General features: G+C 32.3%; 1 protein-coding gene and 1 long non-coding RNA gene across 2 annotated transcripts; both read left to right on the forward strand.

The window, feature by feature from the left end:
- The first annotated feature begins 16,394 nt into the window (after positions 1–16,394).
- Positions 16,395–16,591, forward strand: LOC122526636. The gene is made up of 2 exons (XR_006306130.1): positions 16,395–16,448; positions 16,525–16,591. It is a non-coding gene; the product is annotated as an uncharacterized LOC122526636 (long non-coding RNA).
- Positions 16,592–22,529: 5,938 nt separating this feature from the next.
- Positions 22,530–26,823, forward strand: LOC122526637. Its single transcript, XM_043650165.1, has 5 exons — positions 22,530–22,656; positions 23,039–23,722; positions 23,834–24,079; positions 24,170–25,779; positions 26,059–26,823. Exons 1-5 carry the CDS (start codon positions 22,530–22,532, stop codon positions 26,821–26,823), a joined length of 3,432 nt encoding a protein of 1,143 aa, XP_043506100.1.
- Positions 26,824–27,581: the final 758 nt, after the last annotated feature.

The following is a 27,581-nucleotide window of genomic DNA, read 5'->3' on the forward strand; positions in this document are numbered from 1 at the left end:
ACTATTAACAAAAACGCTTCTTAATAACAAGTGATGGATTCACAAATAAAAATAGCGATTTGGAACAGCAACGGATTAAAACAACGAATACAAGAAACCAAAGCACTCATATACACGCATTATATAGACATTCCACTCGTATCTGAAACTCATATCAAAGGCGAAAATTAAATAAATATTCCATTCTACACCATGTAGGAAACAGAACATTCTTCAGGTAAAGCGCATTTTTCAACTACCTTAATTATTAAGAGCGAGATATAACATCATCTACACAGTAAAACAGACAACGATTAACTTTAAGCAACCACAATAACTTTAAAAACACAGGGTAATTCAATTAGACTATCGACTGTCTATGCACCGCAAAAATTTAAAATTACAATCGACCAATGGAACAACCTTTTCAAGGAAATAGGTAATAAATTTATAGCAGCTTGCAACTTTAAAGCTAAACATCCAAATTGGGTATGAAAAACAACTTCACCAAGAGGTAAAATTTAAACTCCTACATAACAAACGCAAACCTAGACATCCTCACGACAGGTGAACCAACATACTCTCCATTAGCTTCTAATAAAACTCTCCACTTAATAGACTTCGGCGTCCGAAAAGGCCTAAGCATTATTCACTTCAAAACTAAATCATAACTTGATCGCAGTTCAGACCATTCACCTATAATAATAACTTACTAAAACAAACCGATCCTGTATAAAAAATTACCAACGCTGTGCAATGGGAACACAAATTAGATGATCTTTAAAGAAACTTTAAAATCCAAATTAAACTCTAACATTCCGCTAAAGATTACATTACAAATAAAAAATGCAGTAAACAACCTAAAAGGTGCTATACAAGAAGCAGCGTGGGCATCTACATCCTAAAATGTTTTACCCAGAAAAATACCGTCATATCCTAGCAGAATTTTGCATAAAATATTAGTAAAAAGGCAAGTTAAAGCAAGGTGACAGAAAAATAAAACAAAGAGTATTAAAAGATTACTAAACAAAGTAACTAAAAATGTTAAGCATAGCATACGGAAACATACCAATTTTAACATACCAGTTAAGCATTCTCTATACGACAGACATACCAATAAACGCTAACTGTACTGTCTTAACATTTGCAGACGACACGGCAATGTTTACCGAAAACAAATATCCACAACGAGCAGTTTAATTGTTACAAAACCAAATCAAATTCCTCGAAGAATGGTAACATAATAAAATAATCAAAGTAAACTCCACTAAATGTAAACACATTACGTTTAAACTGAGGAAAAACAAAATGCCAAAACTACAATTATATAATACAAAAATTCCAAAAGTATCGACGGTCAACTATTTAGGACTACACCTAAATTCCAAACTAACATGGAAAAAGCATATAAATGCCAAAATCGAACAAATTCGTTTAAAAGGAGACAAATTGCTTAGCTAACATGCAAAAAATCGAAACTTAGTATAGAGAATAAACTAAGAATTTAAAAAACAATTATAAAACCAATCTGGAAATATAGATAACCGCTATGCGGTATAGCTGCGATAAGCAACATTTCCAAGCTAGAAGCTCAACAATTCATAACCCTTCGCACAATCGTGGATACTCAATGGTACGTCCGTAATGAAGATATTAGGAAAGACTTAAATATTCCTACGATACAAGAAGAAATAACCAAGTCAACCTGCAGATACAAAAGAAGAATTGATATGCACATAAACCCTCTAGCCAATGAAAACTATAAGAAACATATCCCTAGAAGGCGCAAAAGAATCTACCCAGGAGACCTAGTAAAAACTATAACTAAATGAAATAAACGATAATAGCGACGCTTTCTTATTGGAGAAAACGTCGACGTGCTATCTTTTTTAATTATATAACAATTTACCAAATGTCTACGGACAAATTGTAAAGATGTATGCAGTTACAAAAAAAAGAAAAAATTTTAATGGAAACCCTAGCGATAAAAGACAGTATCTTATATTGGCAATATAAACTAATACGAAATAAATTCACGATTTTTACAGACCACAAACTGCTTGAAAATTTTAATGTAAAAAAGAGTAAGGATCCTGAACTATTAGAGTTACTACACTACATTTCAAATTTTGATTTCGAAATCAAGTATAACCCGGGCAAAAATAATGCAGAAGCAGATAGCATGTCTAGAAACCCAGTATTAGATGAGAGCACAAGCAGTGAAACAGCTATAGAAATAACAAATTTTTTATCAATAGAAGAATTGGTTAGCGACCAAAAAAAATTAAACATAAAAAAAGAAGATAAAATAGTAAAAAAAATAACATTTGTTATAAAATTCTAAATAACAAAGAAAAAATATAAGTTTCTGAAAATTTAGGTATTAAAATGATAAAAAATGTTCACGATAAAAGTCATATTGGAGTAAAGCAGTTATTTCTGACTGTAACGCTAAAATACTATTGTAAAAATATGCATAAGCATATAAAACTTATTTGTCGAACGTGCGACACATGTATAAGAAATAAATCAAGGTTCGGTAATTTTACTCAAACCTTCTCACAATTAGGTCCAGTATCAGATCCATTTCAAATAATATGCGTGAATACAATAGGAGGGTTTAGCGGAAACAGGTAACCACAAAAATACCTATATTTAGTCGCAGACCATTTCACGAAGGACGCCTTTACAGTGACCTCAAAAACGCAGACTGCAAAAGATTACATAAATCTGATAAAGAAAGTTTAGAAAAAGGGAAAAATAAAGTTACTCCTAACTGATTAGCAGAAAACATAACAAACATTTTCACCGCGGTAGATTTTCACTTTTCAAAAGAGCAAAATGAACGGACAAATCAAACATTAGTAAATTCGATGAAGTATAAAATTTTTGAAAATAAAGACAGGCCGTAGACAGTCATAGCGGAACAGTGTCTAGAAAACAACAATAACACAATACACAGCACAAACAAATTCGAATCAAATTATCTTTTAAACGGAATTGATAAATCCTTTATCCCCTCGAAACTTAATGAAAACAATTTAGAAAATTTGGAAAAAAAAATAGCATTTTTAAATGCTGAAAAAATCCATAATCAAAATAAAGTCATGCCAGTAAAAGAATTCATTATTTTCAGACTCCTGACTCCAGTAACATATGTCGGGGATAGTGGGATGTAAGTTTAGGATAAGCCCAAACTATATAGTCCAGTCAACGGGGGCCGTTTTTCCGGAAATCTCAGGAAAGAAGGTGAAAACTTGATATAAGGGTAAATAGAGGACGCTGAATCGAATGGTGCTAATTTTTTTGATCTGAGTGGTGCCGTTTTTGAGAAAAAGGGTAAAAAAGGATAAAAATTGGTAAAAAATGGCTTTATCTTAGAATCTAGGCATTTAATCGAAAAACGTTTCAAACAAAAGTTGTCGAGAATTAAAATATACATAAAAAATGTTCTATGAGTTATCTTCGTATTTTCAAAAATAAGCGAATAAAATTGGATTGAAGATGGGAAAATAATTGTAAGAGTGGGGAAGCAAGTCCCACCTCTCAGTCGGCTTTTACACGCGAGCGGGCTAGTGTGCGTGCGAGCGTCCGTGTGCACTAATACACAAACGAAGGATCTTCGGCAATCTTCGGGACTCTCGGTCTTCAATGAAAGTGCGAGTGAGAGAACAAACCAATATTTCTCTCTTTTTATTTATCATGCGATAACGAGTATTATTGTCCTTGGCCATCGATTGTTGAGCATTCTGATATTTCTCTTTTTATATTTTTTCTTTCGGTAGCAAGAATTTTATGTCTTGGCCATCGAGCGTCGAGCGTTTTGCATACGAGTGCGAGTGAGAAAGAAAACCGATATTTCTCTCTTTCTATTTTTTCTTTCGGTAGCGAGAATTTTTCGTTTTGGCCATCGTGCGTCGAGCGTTTTGTATATCTATATATATCGGCGTATAAGCGCGGCATTTTTAAATCGAATCTTGATGCTTATGGCACGCCGTTTCTTTATTTATTGTCAAAAATAATGAACCTTGAGTAAAAAAAAAAATAATTCATTTTAACAGAAACTATTATTATTTAGTTGAGAGTAAAAATAATGAATTAATTTTGTGCCTCTCCATAAAATTAATTAGAATAATTATTTGATATTAATTTTTTGCCTCACAAAAATTTAATTGTATATCAAATTGAATACGTATTCTCTTTAAGACGAAATTTAAAATTTAAATATTTTTCCTATTAAATTATGTATTTTATAAAATTTTAAATTACTGACTTTTTGTCTCGTAAAAATTTATTAGTTTATCAAATTAAATACATATTTGAAAAAGAAGAATTTTATATCCACACATAAAATTAATTCAAGATATATATGAAAGGATATTCTAAAAACGTGGAAAACGTGGGTTTTTTGTCTATACATAATTTTAATTCATTTTTATTATGTTATAAGAAAACAGTAATGCATTCTGATTCATCTTCGAAGTCTTAAGAATTGTACGAAAAAAATTGAACAATTACCAAGTGGTGCGTTAGCGTAAGTAGTAACGTCTTCGCTTCTCGCGCTGGGTATTAACGTTCGATTCTTCGTGGGGGAATTATTTTTTTTACAAGTTTTTCTATCCTTAGGTTATATAAATTATTTTTACATTTCCTAATTTCTAATTATACATAGAAAAAAATTAAAATTATTACAAAAAAATTAAAAGCAATAAATTTTTTTACATCTTGCACAAATAAAGGAAGATTTATTACTTAAATTACAAATTCATCCTGTAAATATCATCCTAAAAAATGTCTCGTTTCGGCACGTTAAAAATTAATTTTTGTTATTTATTGGATATTATTTAATTTATAATTAGTGACTTTATTACTCGCGTAATAATGTTGATTTCTTAATAAATTTTATATCGTTAGTGCAAAATTTAAAAAAAATCTGAGGTGGGACTCACTGACCGTCTCCTTGTTAAGGATAGAAAAACTTGTAAAAAAAATAATTCCCCCACGAAGAATCGAACGTTAATACCCAGCGCGAGAAGCGAAGACGTTACTACTTACGCTAACGCACCACTTGGTAATTGTTCAATTTTTTTCGTAGAATTCTTAAGACTTCGAAGATGAATCAGAATGGATTACTGTTTTCTTATAACATAATAAAAATGAATTAAAATTATGTATAGACAAAAAACCCACTTTTTCCACGTTTTTAGAATATCCTTTCATATATATCTTGAATTAATTTTATGTGTGGATATAAAATTCTTCTTTTTCAAATATGTATTTAATTTGATAAACTAATAAATTTTTACGAGACAAAAAGTCAGTAATTTAAAATTTTATAAAATACATAATTTAATAGGAAAAATATTTAAATTTTAAATTTCGTCTTAAAGAGAATACGTATTCAATTTGATATACAATTAAATTTTTGTGAGGCAAAAAATTAATATCAAATAATTATTCTAATTAATTTAATGGAGAGGCACAAAATTAATTCATTATTTTTACTCTCAACTAAATAATAATAGTTTCTGCTAAAATGAATTATTTTTTTTTTTACTCAAGGTTCATTATTTTTGACAATAAATAAAGAAACGGCGTGCCATAAGCATCAAGATTCGATTTAAAAATGCCGCGCTTATACGCCGATATATATAGATATACAAAACGCTCGACGCACGATGGCCAAAACGAAAAATTCTCGCTACCGAAAGAAAAAATAGAAAGAGAGAAATATCGGTTTTCTTTCTCACTCGCACTCGTATGCAAAACGCTCGACGCTCGATGGCCAAGACATAAAATTCTTGCTACCGAAAGAAAAAATATAAAAAGAGAAATATCAGAATGCTCAACAATCGATGGCCAAGGACAATAATACTCGTTATCGCATGATAAATAAAAAGAGAGAAATATTGGTTTGTTCTCTCACTCGCACTTTCATTGAAGACCGAGAGTCCCGAAGATTGCCGAAGATCCTTCGTTTGTGTATTAGTGCACACGGACGCTCGCACGCACACTAGCCCGCTCGCGTGTAAAAGCCGACTGAGAGGTGGGACTTGCTTCCCCACTCTTACAATTATTTTCCCATCTTCAATCCAATTTTATTCGCTTATTTTTGAAAATACGAAGATAACTCATAGAACATTTTTTATGTATATTTTAATTCTCTACAACTTTTGTTGGAAACGTTTTTCGATTAAATGCCTATATTCTAAGATAAAGCCATTTTTTACCAATTTTTATCCTTTTTTACCCTTTTTCTCAAAAACGGCACCACTCAGATCAAAAAAATTAGCACCATTCGATTCAGCGTCCTCTATTTACCCTTATATCAAGTTTTCACCTTCTTTCCTGAGATCGAGGAAAACTGCCTAGTTTTCCAGTCCCGTTGACTGGACTAATAGTGCCACACGTTAGAGGGAGCTGCTCAAAAATCAGGCCAAGCTAGAGTTGCGCGGTCGTAGCGCTTCAGGGTCGTAACTACGTTATACGAAGGGTAAACCACGAGGATATATATGGAAGATTCATAGCGCTTGTCGATGATTATTGGAATTATGTTTGATTCGTAAGGACAATAAAGTAAACTGTACACGTTGTGTATTAAGTTATTACAAGCTTTAACCGCTGTACTTATTATTTGTAACGTAGTTTCCTTATTTATTAAGACAAAGAAATTGTCTTATATATATATATATATATATAAGACTATTTATAGTGTAGGTCGAGTACAGTTAAAAACAAAATTGTGTTTCTGTAACGAGAAGATTTAAACTTTTATTTTCAAACTTATGTGACAAATATTTACATTTCTTACCTGTAACGAGAAGAAACGACATTTAGTGTTCGTTATAAACCGTATCGTTCCTACTGCTCAAGTAAACGCTCGCGACTGCTCTCGCAACTCTTATCTTTTATATTCCCCCTCTCTTTTACATCAGCTGACCTGTATGTAAGGTACGTACCAACGATTTCGACTAACGCGGTAAATCAATTAAAGAATATTTCTTTACATATATAAAATTATAATGACCAAAAATCTGTTAAAATTTTTAAGGGTAGCTACTGTTTATAGATAGAATCTGCTGAATTTCTAATTTATTATTATATTATTATTATTTATTGAAGTTATACTTCCTTTAGCGCGTTTGGGAAAATGTGATTGGAGCGATTATTTTCCGAGCGCATGGAAAAAATCGACACCACGAAGTTCGTTGGTATTTTTGATACACGGCAAAGTAATTTCAAATTTACAGCATGAAGTTGTCTTTCTTTTCTTCCTCTTTCTTTTTCTCAAGCAGGTCACCCATCCAAGTACTAATCGTACTCAGTGTTGCTTAGCTTAAATGATCAAGCGGGAACTAATGCTCTCACAGCGCTATGGCCGTTGACGCATAAAGTAATTCGATATATCTCCCTTACATTGTGGACAATGTGGACTGATATCTATATTTTGATAATATTTTATTCATTCTTATATATATATATATGTAAATTTTATACTGTTCTTAAAAGGCTTTATATTTTAGGGAATATATCTGCTTTATGCCTCTGCAAATAATGGTTTTTTTTTTTATTATTTTATTAATATTTACACTTAACTACATTATCTGCATTACTTTACATTGTATAAATACAAATTAAACTTAAAACTACACTATGTACATTAGTTACATTACCTTTAAATAAGAAAAAAAACATTTACAGCTAACATTCACTCTTGTTTTATTTTCTTATTACTGGCTTCGCAATTCGAACTTTAATCGTCTCTGCTTCTGAAACTTCGAAACTTTTCTATATCTTTTGTCCCGTTATTAGCGTTACCAAATCTTTTAAAGTCTAATACACCTGCGCGTCTTAACTGTAAGACAGAAGCCGGTTTAGATCATCAGTAAAGGTGACAAAATATAGATAATAATATTTTGTTACATATAAATATATATATTTGTAAAGAAAATCACTTTACAGATATCGAAGTTCTTTTCTTTAATTTATATTTGCCGAAACTCCGCCTGCATAATCGAGATCAGTGATCATGTTGCCGGTCCTAATCCCGGGAAATTAGGAAGGTTGTTTGATCAGGCTAGCTACCTACCCAACGTAAAAATAAAATTTTTCTCATAGAAACGAAATATTGCCTCGGAATAGGACGAATTCACAGATGACGACCCAAGCAAAAAAAGGACAAAGAATTAGAAAAAAAAAGAACACATAATGCGTCTGGCTACCTGGAACATCAAGTCATTTAATAATAAAGATCAAGAAACCCTGAAAGAACTGAAAGATAATAGCATTGATGTATGCGACTTACAAGAAACCAAAAAGAAAAGCAAAGGACAAATACAATACGATACTACTTATTGATCTATAGTGGAGTCGAGAAACAAATCAGGGGAAAGGAAGGGATAGCCATCGCAGTATCCAAGAAATATAAAAACAACTTACAAGAATGTGATTACATATCTTTACGAATATTAGTGGTAAAAATGGAAGCGGAAAATCAAAAATTAAATACAGTATCAATCTATGCACCCGAAGATAATAAAACAAAAGAAGAAAGAAAAGCCTTTCACGACCAACAACAAAATTTAGTCGGATCATTACCAAGTAATCAGAAAATGATAATCCTTGGAGATTTTAACGCCCGCATCGGAAATGAAATAATACCTGGAATAAAGCAAAGGTTTAACGAAAACGTGCTAAATGATAATGGAGAACTAATGACACAGTTATGCACATTTAACGAGCTAAGAATTAATAATACATTTTACAATCATAAGGAACACTATAAATTTACATACAGCAACATCAGAGGCTTCAGGTCCACAATTGATTATATTGTTACCAACAGATACGTCCAACCACACCAAATACTAGATATCAGGACGTTAAATTCCGCGAATTTAGGAAGCGATCATAGCCTGCTACTAGCAAAAATAAGAATGAAGTTTAAACCCCAAAGCAATCTTGCCCGAGCAAATCAAGAATCGAAAATAAACATCGAGTCACTTTGAAACTTACCAACTAAACAACTATATGAGAACAGGTTGAAGGATAAACTCGAAATAAACCAAATAAAAGAAGAGGATAATATAAATACAGCCTGAAAGAAACTAAAAACTAACATTTTAGAAGCTGCATATGAAGCCCTGGGAACACGAAATGTAAAAAACCGAGCTAAAATGATCAAAACTCCTTGGTTCCGACCAGAGATTAAGGATATATGCAAAAAAAAGAAAATAGCATACCTTAACTATAGAACATTACGAAAACCTGAATAATACGAAATGTATAGACGAGTCCGGAATCAAACAGCGACATTAGTAAGGCAAACAAAACAACACTATTGGGAGATTTTTTCAAAGAGAATGGAGAGTTACTTCTATGGACTCCAAAAAGAAATCTGGCGATTTATTAGAAATCAAAGAAAGGAGGTCAACGAAATGATCGAAACAAATCAGATCACAAGAGAAACCTTGATTAACTACTTAACAGAACTCTATAAATCAGAAGAACCTCAAGCGGAAATAAATACGCCAGAAATAGTAACTAAAAACGACATACGAATTGAGTCAAGTGATGTAGAATCGGATATTCGAAGACTAAAGAATAGGAAGAGCTCAGGGCAAGATGGCATTCCAAACCAATTATTAAAATAGGGTGGACAACGTCTCACACAATAGTTAACACTCCTAATCAAAAAGATACTATGCCAACACAAAATACCTGAAAAATGGCGAACCAGCACAACTATAGTTATGTTAAAAAGAGGAGACAAAAAACAACCTACAAATTACAGGGGAATAAATCTTTTAAACACTTCATTAAAACTAACAACAAAGGTTATACCGAATAAAATTAACAGCTTAACGAATCTAGAAGACGAACAACAGGGATTCAGATCAGGCAGATCGTGCACAGACGCGGTTTTCATCATAAGACAGATAACAGAAAAATCAATTGAATACAACAGACCAGCATATATGTGTTTCATTGATTTGGAAAAGGCATTCGACCGAGTGCAGTTAAAGGATGTTATACACCTCCTCTATAACCGGCAAATTCCGAATAATCTTATCAAGACCATAGAGGACATCTATAGAAACAATAAGATCCAAGCAAAGATAAATGGCGCCTTGACTGAACCGATTGATGCAGGTCGTGGTATCCGACAAGGGGATTCCCAAAGTCCCCTGCTTTTTAACATCATTATGGACGAAATAATAAGAAACGTAAGACTGCTAAAAGGATATAAAATAGGCAGCGAAGAAATAACCATCCTATGCTATGCTGATGACGCTGTATTAGTGGCCGAAAACGAGGATGATCTACAACGTCTACTACACCGATTTAACTGCATAGCCAAATCATTCAATATGAAAATATCGGCCCAGAAAACTAAATGCATGACAACATCAAAGACACCGTTAAGATGCAAACTGGAAATTGAAGGGAAGGTTATTCAGCAGGAAATGAGATTTAAGTACCTAGGAATAGAAATCTCAGGGTATGGTGATGTTGAAGCAGAGGTAAGAGAACAGACAATGAAGGCATCCAGAATAGCGGGTTGTTTGAATGACACAATATGGCGAAACAAAAACATGGACATAGAGACCAAAGCAAGAATCTACAAGGCAACGGTAAAACATATTATATTATATACCGCAGAAACTCGACCAGATACAGCGAAAACGAAACAGTTACTAGAGAAAACCGAAATGAGAGTTCTTCGCAGAATAGTTGGAAAAACATTACTGGACCGAGAGAGAAGTGAAGATATAAGAAGAACATGCAAAGTGGAGAACATTAACGAATGGATTCTAAAAAAAAAGAATGGTACGAACACATTAACAGAATGGACAACGGAAGAATTGTTAAAATTGCACGGAATAAGTCACCGGTTGGCCGCAGAAGCACAAGGCGCCCACGAAAACGATAGTGCGACAATTTAACAGTGCAATAGGCAGAAAAACGTCGTTACGAAATAGAAACTTGCCTAAACTGAAGAATGAAGAAGATAAAGAAGATATTTGCCGAATCACCGACAAGCTTAACAGAGGTCGTGACGGGCACCTGAAATGTAACTATATAAGAAGGTAGATACTCTCTCTCTCTCTCTCTCTCTCTCTCTCTCTTCTCTCTCGGGAGAGAGACATTACAATTCGCTCCGAAAGATAGAAGAAAATAAAAGTAAATTCTTTAAATGTTTTTTCTTTTGTTGTATACGTTAGTAAATTATTTGTTAAATTATAATGTAACTGTTTAAGTATTTTAAATAAATCTTTTGTAGTTATAGAGAAACGCAATTACATCTTAGTTAATTAGTAAAAGACAAAAGATCATTAAATATGTAATATTAAAATATATATTATATATATGATATATTATATATATAATATATCGATCGATTAAAAATATGTTTTCTTTCATTTTTTTGAAGTTATACTTCAGTTTTGTTAATTAATTAAGTAATAATAATTAGTAGCTTATCTTCTCATCCTTTTAATTCTCCCAATTTTAACATGGTCACGTTATATATATATATGTGAGATCGGAAAAAATATAGAAGCAAAATACGTTGAAATATGAATATTCAAGAGTAATCGAGTATAAGTAAAATTTTTGTTCAGCAAAATAAAGGCATGAGAAATAATTTCCCTAATTATTGCAGAATAAATATAGAAGAAAGAAACGTTGAAATATGAATATTTGAGAATAATCGAGTATAAGTAAAACTGTTTTTTAATTAGGCAGAAGTATAAGAAATGTCTTCCTTTATTATAGTAGGATAAATATAGAAGCGAGAAACGTTGAAATGTGAATGTTCGAGAATGATCTAGTATAAGTAAAAAGTTGTTTTTCAGTTAGGGAATAAGAGTATGTGTGTATGGATGTGCTTAGCGTGGATGCGGGGAAGACAAAAGGAAAAATGGATATAAGGTGAGAGAATGTACAGAGGAGAAAGAGTCTACGAGCTTATTAAGAGTAAAGAGTATTACCGAGTTTGACGAGTGTAAAAAGTCTACGAGCGTATTAAGAGAAAAGAGTATTAACGGGTTTAATGAGTGTAAGGAGTCTAGGAGCGTATTAAGAGTAAAGAGTATTGACTAGTAAGATTAACGAGTGTGTGAATGAGTATCGACGAGTATAAGAGTTAAAAGAGTAGAGTAAGAGCTAAAAAAGTAAAGTCAGAGTTAAATGAGTAGAGTATGAACTAAAAGAGTAGAGTAAAAGTTGCAAGAGTAGAGCACCAAAATCAGAGTAAAGAGTAATTTCAGATTATATGTAGGGTTAAAAAAACGATTCCTCTACATATATATACACATATATATATTATAAAATTAAATAAATAAAAGAATAAAAATATAATAATAAAAGAAAAATAATCAACTTACATAGCAAATATTATCGATTATTAAGCAGGGAGGGGGTAACAGGTTTCTTTAAAAAATATATTCGATGTAAAAATAAAAAAAAACAACAAAATAATAATAAAAAAAAAAAAAAAAATAATAATAATAATATAATAATAATAATAATAATAATAAAATATAACAATAATAAAAAAATAAAAAATAAAAAGAACTGGTGTGTACTTGTTTACACACGTAGGAAGTAATACTTCTTTGGTAAGTAACTTCAATGAAAAAAATAACTTAAAAAAAATTTTATCATTACTATTAATTAAAAATTTAAAATATTTATCATTATTTTTATTTAATCAAATTATTAATATTATCATTATCATTTTTAATTTTTTCTATACCTTTTTAATTTTCCTTGCTTATTTTTTATTTAATATTATTATTATTATATATTATTATTATTATTATTAATATAAATTTTTTTTTACAAAGAATATAGTTGATATGGAAACCTGTTACCCCCACTCGGCTTGATGATCGATAGTATTCGCTAATGTAAGCCGATTATTTTTTGTAATTATTATATTTTTATTCAGTTATTTAGTTCAGACTAATTTTTAAAGTTATACTTCTTTTGGCGCGTTGGGGAAAATATAATAAGGAGTGATTTTGTTCCGAGCGTCTGGAGAAACGACACCATGAAGTTTGTCGGTATTTACGACTCGCGGCAAAGCGATTTCAAGTATATGGCATGAAGTTGTCTTCTCTTCTTCTTCCCCTTTTTTTCTCAAGTGGGTCATCCACATCAAAATACTAATCGTACTTAGCGCTGCTTTACTTAAATGATCGAGCGAGAACTAATGCTGTAACCGCGCAATGGCCGTTGACGCATAAAGTAAATAGATATATCTCTCTTACATTTAATGTGGACTGATATCTATATTTTTATATTTTTTTATTCTTTTTATTCTTTCTTATATATATATGTAAGCTTTGCATACATGTTCCGGTATATTAAGTGATTAGCTGTTTGGATGTGGCGTTAAACATCGGATAAACAAAAACATTAGAGAAATAGGAATAGAGAGACAGTTGGTTTTTAAATCTAGCAGGAGTGACAGTTGGTGTTTAAATCTTGCAGGAGTGATAGTATTTAAATCTGGCAAGAGCGTTTTAGAAGTTTAGTAGAAAAGTCATGTAAATTAAATTTAATTAAAAACGTATTAAGATTGGCATCAATTAATAGAGAAACAGGAGCATGAACTTTTAATTGTTGATTTTCTTATTTTAGGTCAGTTGATCACGTGTAAATATTGTAAAATTATTAATCTAATCTATTATGTTTAAATAAATTACTCTTATTGTGGTTATCTCTAATTGTGGTTACTCTCAACAAATTAAGGATTACAAACATATTATAAATCAACAATTAGTACGTTTGTGGAAAACAAAGGAGACATGGTAAAGCTACAGTTTGTATTTGAACTGGCGGCTGATACAGATCAAAAATCTAATGTTATTATAATCAAAACAATAACAGATGTAGATGGAAATAAATTCTTGATGTCACAATGTTACCAGTCTTACAAACAACACCCAGAATTATCGAAACTAAACGAATTTAAAAGAGTTAAGAAATCACTAGAAAAACGTGGCCAAGCAAGAAATGTTTGGATAACATTAGACGATGAAATTTTAAAACTCTATAATGATGAAAGTGGAAATATGATATACAATGATTTTTTGCTAGAAGATGTTACTAGCATAGAACAAAGCACAAAAAAAATTCCTGAAACACAGATAGACGAAAACTTAATGAAATTTCTTGCAAAGTTTTGCAAAAAAGAGCCTACACAGGAGAATAAAAAGAAAAATTTGAATGAATTATATGGAAAATTTGTGCCGGATAAATTTGAAAGAAAGAAAATGAATGCGAACCAATGGTTACAAATATATGAAAGTGAATGCAACAGATTAGACATGAAAAATGATGCTGAAAAAATTGAAATTTTAAGATTATTTTTATATGATACTATAAAGGATTGGTTCCACTCAATGTTAATTAGACATTCATTAAACTCTGAGTGGACAAAATGGAAAAAAAAATTTTTACAAACATTCGTAGATAGAGGTTGGTCATCTGTTACTTATGCTTTAAATTACAAGTATCTCACAGGTTCAATCCTAGAGTATGCATTAAAAAAAGAACACTTACTACTAGAAATAAATAAAAATATGGATAATAGAACGTTAGTGGATTTGATTGCTGACGGACTACAAACATTTTTAAGAAACAAAACTGACAGACAAGAAACTAATAATTCACTTGATTTATTTAGTGAACTAAAGAAATATGAAAACTCTAGTGGGAAAAATTTGAAAAAAATAAATAAAAATAGACCAAAAGTTATAAAAACTGAAACGAAACTGACTTTGAAACAGCCTTGTAAAATTTGCGAAAGTAAAGGTAAGAAAAACAGATATCATCCTGAAAATTTGTTTTGATTTAAAGAAGAAAGGACTGAAGATAAAATAAACAATTCCATATTACAAATCGACACTTACGAAGATCCAAAAAACTAAATATTCCCCCGCTGATGGAAATTAAGGTGTTACTAAATAACACAATTGAATTCACATGTATTTATGATCATAGTTCAAACATAACACTAATAAATTCCAAATTAGTAAAAATAAAAAATTAGACAAAAGATAACTTTAGTAGCACAATAAAAACAATTAGCGGTAGGGGAAAAACTGATTGCTTAATAACATTAAATGCAAATATACTAAACAAAGAAGATAAAATCAATGCATTTGTTTATAATAATGAAAATTTCAATAACGATATGATATTAGGACTAGACACTATAGATAGATTTGGATTGACTCATGATAGAAACTTAAATACCTAATTACAAAAAGAAATAAAACAAAAAATAGAAAAAAAAAAAAAAAGTATCAGAAGATTTTGCTAATACCAAAAGAGATAAAAATTAAAAACAATAATAAAATTAAGATACAGGAGAAAGGAAAAATAGAATTGGAAAATGCATTCACCAAATTTCAAGTAAATTTTAATGAAGGTATTAATATAGAACAATTTAATATAGATATTCATTTAGAAGTTTTATTATTATTAAGTTTTATTATTATTTAAGTTTTATTATTAATTTAAGTTTTATTATTTATTTAATTAGTATCATTTAGATACTGATCAAAGATGTACAATTATAAAGCTATTAGAGAACTATAAAAGCATATTTGCAAAAGACAAATATGACATTGGAAATGTCAAAAATTACGAAGCATTTATAGACCTGCAAACAAACAAGTATTGTTTAAAGAGACCATACAAATGTTCATTAGGACAGAGCGGAATTTGAAGACAAAGTAACTCATTTATTTAAACGTCAACTTATTGAAGAATGTTACAGACCTTTTGCAGCGCCAGTCACACTAGCTTATAAAAGAGAGGAAAAGAGAAAAAGTAGACTGTGCGTTGATTTTAGAGATCTGAATAAAGTGATAGTTCCTCAATTTCAACCGTTTCCCCTAATTGAAGATCTAATGGTAAAGACTGTAGATTGCAAGCTCTTCACAACACTCGATATAATTTAGCCTTCTGGTCCATACCATTGATAGTTCGAGATAGAGAAAAAACTGGTTTTGTGACACAAGAAGGTCATTACCAATGGACGGTTTTACCGTTTGGATTAAAAACATCTCCAGCAATTTTCCAGAGAATCTTGGTAAATATAATTAGAAAACATAACCTATCAAATTTTGTCGTGAATTACATAGACGATATACTGATTTTCTCAAAGACGTTCGAAGAACATGTTAATCATTTAAAACAATTATTGAACGCTATTGTAGAAGAAGGATAATATAATTTATTTTTTTAAAAGTTTGTTTTTAAATCTAACAGGAGTGACAGTTTGTGTTTAAATCTTGCAGGAGTGACAGTCTTTAAATCTGGCAAGAGCGTTTTAGAAGTTTAGTAGAAAAGTCTTGTAAATTAAATTTAATTAAAAACGTTTTAAGATTGTCATCAATTAATAGAGAAACGGGAGCATGAACTTTTAATCGTTGATTCTCTTATTTTAGGTCAGTTAATCACGTTTAAATATTATAAAATTATTAATCTAATCTGTTACGTTTGAATAAATTACTCTTATTTTAGACGAATCTAATTGTGGTTCTTACTCTCAACAAATTAAGGATTACAAACATATTATATATATATATATAATATATCGATCGATTGAAAATATTTTTCCTTTCTTTTTTGAAGTTATTTTGTTAACTTAATAAGAAAGAATAATTAGTAGCTTATCTTCTCATATTTTTAATCTTCCTCCTTTTTACCTGGTCACGCTATAAATATATATATTTATATAAAATTTGAAAACTTCAATAAATAAATGAGAATAAAAATATAATAATATAAAAAATTATCTTCTTACATTAGAAAATAATATCTATCATCAAGCAGGGAAGAGATACAGGTACTAAATGCTAAACGAGAAATTGACTGATAATAGTTATTGTTTACGTTTAAATCATTTTGAATCGGAAAGTTGACAATATTATCGATTTCCTGCAACGTTCATTATTTGTATATTATAAAGTTGTGATGGTTGTAAAATTTTTGTTATGCAGGAAAATCAGATACCACTCATAGTAGCAAGAGTCTTAATAGCTCTTGAACGACGAAAGATGCTTTATTCTCTCGATTTATAAATAAAATTAAGTTAAGAACATAAGAGTCTTATTTTAATTGTCATAAAGCTATGGTCGCAATTTTTCTTACGCAATTACCTGAAGATAGTAAACACAAATAGATTATTTAAATTTAACTATAATAATTCTATTTAGTCTTTTCTGTTTGTTGTCTTTTATAAAACTTTTATTCACAAATCCTTTTAAAACACATCTTTTGTAAATGATTATATTTGTCGAATATAGATTGTCACCTGTGAAAAGAAAGTTTTATTAAAATATTGCGCCCTGAGTTGTTTTTATTGTTTTCTTTAGTTGGTTATAAGGTAAAGAATTTCATTTTGATTGATTTCTCTTGTGCGTTATTGTTTACAAATTTGATTATTTTACGAAAACCCAAAAGTATCTTTACTAAGCTCTAGTTTTCCGTGGAACACAAATTAAGAACAACGGATTTATAACATAGTGAGTTTTTAATATATTATGCACGGCATTATGTCTCGTGCATTTTTACTTTTGCATACTGAAATAATTCAATTGCAGAAAATTCTTTATTTTAATCGAAGAATCGTGTATATATGTATACATGAGCGTCAAATGTGTTTTGTGGATATATCATATAACTTAAGATACAAAAAAGGCGACATGAGCATTGAATGCTAAAAAAAATATAATTCATTTCCTTTAATTTCTACATTATTCTAATTTCTACATTTCTACATCGTAGAATTTCAAATAAATTGTAAACAAATATTATAAATATCCTTTTTTTAAACATATTACAAAACATTCATATATAAATCGAAAACAAAAAGATTACTGATTAAACGTAAAAAGCGTATACTTAAAGCCACTTAAATAATTTCTACATAATTTTATGCAATTCATAATTATAGTTGTAAAGATTTTGTTCGAACTGACGTTCTTTCTCTTCTTGTGGACATACTCTAACAAACTGATTCTAAATAATTTTAAATGCAATTATGGTTAACACTTTGAACGCGGCGCCGTTATTGCTGATCTTTTCGTTCCACCGGCAGCGAGCGGGCGCTCCTTCAATGTCGCGATAATACAAGATGATCCACGATTTCTAAACATGCAATTTAACGAACTGGGTACGTGTACGGGTAACTTAGTCGGCTACCGTCAAACGGGCCCTGCCTGTGCGCGACAATGGCTTTAGTCGCGATATTAGGCTACAGCACGCTTTTGAAGTCGCTTTTAAAGTCGTGCTTTTCCCGTAAGGAATAGTTTCGCTTCTTATCTTTAAGTAAGACAATTAAAAAGTCAATGCATACGTACCTCCAAGAAGCTTTCAGTTGGAAGAAAATCACACAAATGTACAGATCGTTTGAGAGTACAAAATTTAGTTTGCTCTTCAAAATATGTATTGCCTATAAAACTGAAAATGTTCGAAAGAGAAAACAATGATACAAGCGAAGTTTTTTATCATTCAAACGTCGCTAAATATTACGGCTATCATCGTCAGAAGATGATACTTCAGTAGGCCAGGAAGCGAAACTTGAGAAAAGAAGTAGAAGTGGCATAGGTGCTAATAAAATCTGTAACGGAAATGAATGGTTTGATCCAAAAGGGAATCAGCTAAATATTGTGCCTTCTACGCATACTTCCAGCGCCAAAACAATTAATGAGAAAGTTCGAATTTGTAAGAAAGCAGAAAAGTTTTAAGCACTCTTCGTTACAGACGAAATATTTCAACATATCACAGTTAAAAAAATCTCTATGATACTCAATGCAGAATTACTTCTAAACGTACAGATAAATGGACACCAACTAACAAAAATAAGCTAAAGCGTTTATTTGGGCTGCAAATATTAATGGGTATGGTAAAGCTTCCATCCTTGCGTCTATGTTGGTCTCAAGATTCATTATTTTCACAAACATTCCCGCGAACAGTAATGAGAAGAAACAGATTCAAAATTCTTATGAGAATGTTGCATTTCGCTAACAATGCAGCAGTTGTCGCAACTAATCATTTATCAAAAATTCAATTCATCATAGACGAATTGAGTACAAATTTTCAAAAATATTACGATCAATCTGAAGTACTATGCATTGACGAGTAGCTAATCCTATTCCGCGGGCTCATAACATTCAAACAATATTTAAAACTTAAAAAATACAAACAGGGTATAAAAATATTAGGATTATGCTGTGATTATGGATATACTTATAACAGTCATATGTACAACAAAACAACTATCGACAAGGAAAATAAAACCCCGTCAAATGATGTAATGTCTTTATTAAAAAACTGATTTCATAGAGGCCACACATTATGTACTGACAACTAGTATACCAGTGTTGATTTGGCAAATATCCTAATAGACAAAAACACACATTTGATTGGAACAATTCGAAAACATCGTAAGAAAAAACTCAAGGTAAGTGATAAAAAAAATTTGAAACGTGGAGAAGTTTTCGCTAGAGAAAATAATCAGGGTTTTACTGTGTTGAAACGGAAGGACAAGAGAATGTTTTGGTTCTGTCCACAAAACTAGTCAAATAAGAAATGAAAAAATAAAAAGCGAATTTTGCTCTAAGCCAAAATTTGTGGTTAAATGTAATAAAGCAGAGACGTCTATTTTTAATTGTCAGATCAAATAAGTGCGTATAGCAGTCCCTTGAGAAAAATTCTCAAATGTATATAAAGTTAGTCTTTTAGTTATGTTTGAACACTGCTGTTATAAATTCTCTGTTCCTCTTTCAAGAAGTAACAAGACAAAAAATGTAAGTAACGATATTTCGGAGACAATTGGTGGAAGCACTGACACGGCAAGTAGATGAACAAATTATATTCAGGAAAAAACAATTTTTCATTAATTACAGAAAAAGAAAAAAGACGTTCATAAAGCTCCGAAATACTGTTCTCGCTGTTATGATCAAAATGTAAAATTATTTGGGCCAAAAATAGCAAAAAACTTAACAAAAAAGTTCTTACAGTTTGTTACATGTGTAAATCCCAGCTACATTTTCGTTTAGAATGTTTCAATAAGTCTCATCAAAACTATATTTTACTACATTTAATTCAAGCGATATTTATCTTTTAACTTTAATACTGTCGGTCCTACCGACCGATGCCGGCCACACGAAAAATTTAATGCCGTTCCCCAAAGACCAGCTCCGGCCAAACAGAAAGTTCACCGCTGATTACCAGAGACGTGTAAATTAGATATAAAGCGATTACTTAAGAAGTGATGCAAATTACTGCATTTGGTCGTTTTAAAAGCAATGACATTTTTGTGTAATATAAATTTTTGATTTCAGTCACAGTGAGTGTATTTTCTATAAAATTAGGCATTTAAAACTAAACCTACCGACATTTAATGTATACCTAATCCTACCATGAGCAGTAAAATGACCGCTTCAAAAAATATATGTATCTTAATATAGAAAGAGATTTTAGCGAATGAAGAGTTAACAAACTATTTTTCTTGTACATCAAAAAAAAACTAGAGTGTGTACTTATGTACACACGTAAGAAGTTATACTTCTTCTGCGTAACAAAACATTTGTTTTGCAACCTATAAGCCTTACATCGATCTGCGTTTGTTTGTGATAGATACTTTCTTTTAGATACATTTCTATAACCCTAGTAATAAAGATTACACTTCTCTGCATTAGTTTTAGAAATCTTAAAACTGAAAAAAGAATTTAAATATATACTGATACTTTTCGAAAAGCTGCAAAAGATTATAGTTAAATAGGAATTATTTTAGAAAACAAAACTAGAGTGTGTACTTATGTACGCAAGTAAGAAGTTATACTTCTTTGGCGTACCAAAATGAATATAGCATCAACTACCTCAAAAATAACTGCAAAAATAAAGTATCATCTTATTTATTTATACATGAAGAAGAAAAAGGGTTTTATTAAAATAAAAAAAAAAATAAATAAAAAATTAAATAAGAAATAAGAAATAAAAAAATTCATCAAATAATAAACTTTGAGGTAAATTTTCTTCGCCAAGTGCAATACGTAAATATGTTCTTCATCCCACATTAATGTCGGTTGGTGCGCTGTAAGACTCTCTTCTACAGGAATGTGTTCGCTGACATCATTTTGTCCAACTTTGTCGTGAATTTGACTATCATTAAAATATGAAGCATCAATTTTAATATCGTACATTCTATACAATGGAGACGGTATTAAAAATTTTAGCCAAGCTTTAACTGTACGCTTGTTAAAAATGCCATGTAAGTAACTAGATCGGTCAATTTTCTTACGTTTAATATGTACATTTATACAATAATCGTTATCGATATTTCTTTGAAGAGATTTGACCATTGTATTAACTGAAACAGGCAGGTTAAATACTTGACATTAATGCCGTATTGACCATTCACATATCTCAGACGTCTGATCTGTATAAAAGGAATACGGGGCGAAATTAATCTTTCAGAAATTAAATCTAAAGGTGGTAGATGCTGAGGTACATCTGGATAATTGAAGCCGTTATATGTTGATATTAGAGGATTATTCTTCATGTTCAAAGCTTGTATGCATGTATTACAACGCTTAGTATTTCCCATAGGTACATTAGTTATAAATTCTATTAGAATAACCTTATGTTCATTAGATGGCTCTTTTAAATCCTTTTTAAACCACAATCTGTCACATACTGAACATGGATGTTCAAATGAATTGCCCAAGAATTTTATTTTAAATTCCTTATGAGCTCGTTTAAATTGATGATAATTGCTATATAGTAAAGAAGGATCAAAATCCATATCAATTTGCTCGTCAGTGGAATGACCAATTACTATCTTGTCTGAAAAGTTAGAATAAATAGATTCGTCTGATTGAGGTAATTCCTGATTCATGATTTTGTCTTGGTTAACGAATTGCGTTCTTCATCCAGTACAATGTCTTGATTAAACCATACATGTGGGAAGGGAAATTAGACAAAGGGGCTATGAAACAAAATACGATATGGTTGGTAGGACCGTTGGGGGGTAGCGACGTGCAGCGGTACGTTGCTATGTAAATAAACAGTGGACTAAAGCGCAAAGATTTAAGTCAGTCATCGTTTAGCCTTTAAGCAGCGAACATCTATTATTGTATTGTATTGTATCAGATTAAATTGCATTTACATTAAAACATTCTATTCATCTTTATATGGAATCCTACATTTGGGGGCTCAGCCGGGATTAAAAGAGAATAGATTTCATGTGTGCAATAAAAAGTCGTATAAAGTCGTATAAAGTCGTATAAAGTCGTATAAAGTCGTGTGAAGTTGCATAAAGTTGTATCAAGTCGAAAGTTGCGTTACAATTACCAGCAGTGTGAATCCGATTCTAAGTTGATTAAGAGTGTTGCGCGAGGAAAGTTGACCACGCGTGAATACTAAAGTAAAGTTGTGAAGTAATCGGTAGTGTTGGTGTAACGGTGATATAGGAGGACGATAAAGAAACATTAAGATTAAGAAAAGTAGCTGTTTGAACGATGGCTCAATTGAAGGTAACACTCGAAACAAGTGCGGATGAGCAGGAAGTTGGACGTGAGGAATTGAACGAAAAGGCCGTTCAAAACACGTCACTAAGAAGACGAGTTGAAGAACGAAAGCGTCAAGGTAAAGCAGTCGAGGAAGAAGCCGTCATTACACCTATGAGCAGATTGACTCCATGAAATTAAGGGAGTTAAAAGAAGCGGCGAAGAAGTTAAGGTTATCCACAGTCGGAAATAAGCAGGCGTTAAGAAATCGCTTGAAAGATGCGATGAAAGATGAAGAAAGCGAAGACGAAGAAAGTGAAGAAGAAGAAGAAGAAGAAGAAGAGACGAAGGCAAACGAGAAGAAGAATCACAGAGTGGTGGACAACGCGGGGAAGGAGGAGCGGTTAGCGTTGCTACGCAACAACTCGCTTCGTTTTCCATAAAGGATGTGGAAGAAAGCCTATCATATTTCAACGGAGAGGATAAGCTACTGATAGATCATTGGATCCACGATTTTGAAGATACCAGCGTATTGTTGGGATGGAACGATTTGCAGAAGTTTATCTACGGGAAACGTATGTTAAAAGGAGCGGCAAGACAATTTATATCGTTCGAAAGAGAAATTAAATCATGGGACAGCTTAAAGCGTAGTTTGATTAGGGAATTTCAGGTAAAGGTAAATTCAGCCACGATTCATAAGCAGTTGTCCAAGCGTAGACAACAACCAGGCGAAAGTAGTCGTTTGTACATTTATAGTATGCAAGAAATCGCGAATCAAGGTAACATCGAAGAAGACGCCCTTATACAGTACATAGCGGATGGTTTGTTAGGCGAACGTCGCGATAAGGCAGTATTGTACGGATCCCGAACGCTCACAGAATTTAAAAATAATATTCAAATATTTGATAAACTTAAAGAAAGTAACGTACAAGGAACGCGATTTAGAAAAGATAATCAAGGAAACGTAGCGTCGACACGTATCGGTAGATCTCCGGCGATAAAGAAAGGCCATTGTTACGGGTGCGGTTCGGAAGCACATAGTTATCGTTTCTGTCCAGACAAAGAAAAAGGTCTCAAATGTTTTAAATGTAATAATTTCGGTCACATAGCGAGTCATTGTAATAAATCACAGCAGCCGTCGGAAAATAAAGCAAGTATCAATTGTGTTCAATCTACTACGGATAGAGTTGCGATCAGGATTAATGGTTTGTTAGCATATGCGTTATTAGATACGGGCAGCGAAGTAAGCATTATAAATTCAGAGCTATATAATAAATTAGGGACCAAGATTATATGAAACCACTCGACGATTGCAGGGTTTGGTAATGCGATAACAAAGCCAATAGGGAGATGTGAAGTAAATATCGATATCGAAGACGGTAGATATAAAACGGATGTATTTGTAGTAAGTCAGTCAGATATGAGATACGAAGTTCTTTTAGGAAGAGAGTTGCTGAAAGAGTTAGACGTTCGTATAAATAAAGGGCGAGTAGAAATAAGACGACCAGACAAAAGACTCAGCGAGGAGATAAGCGAGGGATCGGTAAAATCGAGCGACTATGGTTATGTTGAGCGACGGACGGATACAGACGATATGAATGCAAATAAAGAAGTAGAAGATATAAAGGCGATAATGGAAATAAAATATGTAGATACGGATGAAATAGACGTAAAAGAACCGTACAAGGTGCGCATAAAAGAATTAATACAAAATTATAAGCCAAATACTAAACCAGACGCGCGAACAGAGACAAAAATAAAGTTGACGGATAATATTCCAGTTTGTTCTAAGCCGAGGAGATTAGCTCCGAAAGAGAAAAAAATAGTTACGCAACAATTAGACGAATGGTTGGACGAGGGAATAATTCAACCCAGTACAAGTGAATATAGTAGTCCGGTAGTAGTGGTACCTAAGAAGGACGGAACTTACAGAGTTTGTATTGATTACCGTAAATTAAATGCAAAGGTGGTAAGAGATCGATTTCCAATGCCATTGATCGAAGACTGTCTCGATGCGTTGACACAGGGAGTGGTATTTTCGACAATTGATCTTAAGAACGGGTTTTTTCATGTCAAGATTGAGGAAGATAGCCGTAAATTCACTTCGTTTGTTACTCCAGACGGGCAATTTGAGTTTCTTAGAACACCTTTTGGGTTATGTAGCAGTCCCGCCAGTTTTTTAAGATTTATTGATGAGGTTTTTGGCGATTTGGTAAGGAAGAAAATAGTGTTAACATACATGGACGATCTTATTATCCCAGGTATCGATTACGAAGATGCGTGTAAAAAGTTGGAAATAACGTTAACGGTAGCAGCTCAGAACGGGTTAATTATAAATTGGAAGAAATGCAAGTTCCTTCGGGAGGAAATTGAGTTCTTAGGACATGTGGTGTGGAATGGGAGTATTCGGCCATCACCCACGAAAGTAAAAGCGGTACAACGGTTTCCGGAACCGAAGAATAGAAAACAAATTCAAAGTTTCTTAGGTCTGACAGGATATTTTCGTAAATTTATTAAGGATTACGCTAAGATAGCAAGACCATTATCAGATTTGTTAAAGGCAGGTAAGGCATTTGTCTTTGATACCGCTGAAAGAGAGTCGTATTCGCGATTAAAGTATTTTTTGTCTCAAGAGCCGGTGCTCCGTATTTATGACCCCGGAGCAATGACGGAATTGCATACTGATGCAAGTATAGACGGGTTTGGCGCCGTATTATTGCAAAAATACGAAAACGAAAATAATTACCATCCGGTTCATTACATGAGTTATAAAACGTCGGAAGCAGAGAGGAAGTACCATTCGTATGAATTAGAAGTCCTAGCGATAATTAAAGCAGTTCAGAAGTTTAGAGTCTATTTGTTAGGAATAAGATTTAAGTTAGTTACGGATTGCCAGGCATTCCAAAAGACGCTTAAGAAAAGGGAGTTAGCACCGAAGGTAGCAAGGTGGGCGTTGTCATTGGAAGAATTTGACTTTGAAGTTGAACACCGTCCAGGAGAAAGAATGAAGCATGTAGATGCACTTAGTCGTTATCCGGTAATGTGTATCGAAGATACGTTATTACAAAATATAAGAAAGAAACAGGAAGAAGAGGAAAGATTACGTGTCATACGTCTTGTAGTAGAAAAAGAGCCATACGAAGATTATATTTTAGAAAATAATATTTTGATGAAGCGTGTAAACGATAAGAACGTGATAGTGTTGCCTACGAGCATGCAGTCTAATATCATAAGAAAGATTCACGAAAATGGTCATTTCTCTGTACGAAAGGTAGCCGAAAAAATAAAAGAAGAATTTTATATACCGGGTCTGAAAGAAAAAATCGAAAAGATCATCAGCTGTTGTGTACCGTGTATATTAGCGGAGCGTAAGCAGGGGAAAAAGGAAGGTCAGTTACAGCCGATACCGAAGGGGGATAGACCGCTCGAGACTTATCATGTCGACTATCTAGGGCCGATGACAGCGACGAGTAAAGCTTATAAGCATATCTTGGTAGTGGTAGATGGGTTTTCTAAGTTTGTGTGGCTATACCCAACTAAGACGACAACCGCACGGGAAACGTTAGAAAAACTTGGGATACAGCAGAGAACATTCGGTAATCCGACACGTATTATTACAGATAAGGGAACCGCATTCACGGCAACAGAGTTTAAAGAGTATTGTATGACGGAAAGGGTCGAGCACGTTCTAACTACCACCGGTATACCGAGAGGAAACGGTCAGGTTGAAAGAATTAATCGAATTATTATCTCGGTACTGACTAAGATGTCGATGGACGCGCCTGACAAGTGGTATAAGCACGTAGATAAGGTCCAAAGAGCGATTAATAGCACTTATCAGCGTAGTGTAGATGCGTCACCTTTCGAGGTGATGTTTGGCGTAAAAATGAAGCAGCGCGAAGATTTAGCTATTTTAGAATTAATAGAGAAAGAGGCGATATTGCAATATTCTGACGAGCGCTTAAGACTGAGAGAAGCAACGAAGGAAAGTCTGTTAAAAATTCAAGAAGAGAATAGGCGTAATTATAACCGTAAATGTAAGAAAGCGAGTGTTTACAACGAAGGCGATTTAGTAGCGATAAAGCGCACGCAGTTTGGTGCGGGGTTAAAGATACAAAAGAAATTCTTAGGTCCGTATAAGATATCTAGATGTAAGAGAAATAACCGATATGAAGTGATTCGTGTTGGTGGGGATGAAGGACCAAAGATCACCACAACGGCGGCGGATTACATGAAACCGTTCGAAGAGTTCCCTTCGGGGGCCGAAGGAGATGCAGATATGGCCGAGTGTGGGAAGGGAAATTAGACAAAGGGACTATGAAACAAAATACGATATGGTTGGTAGGACCGTTGGGGGTAGCGACGTGCAGCGGTACGTTGCTATGTAAATAAACAGTGGACTAAAGCGCAAAGATTTAAGTCAGTCATCGTTTAGCCTTTAAGCAGCGAACATCTATTATTGTATTGTATTGTATCAGATTAAATTGCATTTACATTAAAACATTCTATTCATCTTTATATTGGAATCCTACATACATGTATAATCGAAGCGTCAGCTAAATATTTATTATTTCGTACTTGAGATCGTGAACTTTGCTCCATGTTAGTTAATGTAATGTTCTTTGATGTTATACGATGATGACATGGCATAGAAGAATTTTCCATATGTACATCAGCTTGCACAGTAATATAGTTGTGATAGAAATCTTTTGCAGTAGACAACGATGCATATTGAAGAAGTAAAAGTAAAAAATAAAGACCAAATTCCCAAACGTACCAAAAGAAGTATAAGTTCAAATATAATAATTAACAGTACTATTAGTTATTGCTGTGAGTTTTAAATTGTATAAATTTGTACCGTTAATCATAGGCTGAGCTAATGGTTCAGAAGTTACTAGTAAATTCAAAGTCGATTGTGCACATAAAGTTCCATTCGCAGACAATTGGATTTCTTAAAGAAATAAATGTAAAATAAAAGTTAAATAAAATAAATGTAAGTAACTTCAAATAACTTAAAAAAATAAAAACCAAACAAAAAAATTAATAATTAGCAATAATATTAGT

This window comes from Polistes fuscatus, unplaced genomic scaffold, assembly GCF_010416935.1.
Source record: "Polistes fuscatus isolate 324 unplaced genomic scaffold, CU_Pfus_HIC Scaffold110, whole genome shotgun sequence".
In the NCBI taxonomy this organism is placed as follows: Eukaryota; Metazoa; Arthropoda; class Insecta; order Hymenoptera; family Vespidae; genus Polistes; species Polistes fuscatus.

Excerpts from the sequence above, each read along its gene's own strand:
- LOC122526637 (XM_043650165.1), top strand. The coding sequence starts at position 22,530 with ATGGCTCAATTGAAGGTAACACTCGAAACAAGTGCGGATGAGCAGGAA. Across the intron at positions 22,657-23,038 it reads TGAAGAACGAAAGCGTCAAG|ATACCAGCGTATTGTTGGGA; the intron begins GTAAAGCAGTCG and ends ACGATTTTGAAG. Across the intron at positions 25,780-26,058 it reads ACGAAAATGGTCATTTCTCT|ACGACAACCGCACGGGAAAC; the intron begins GTACGAAAGGTA and ends TACCCAACTAAG.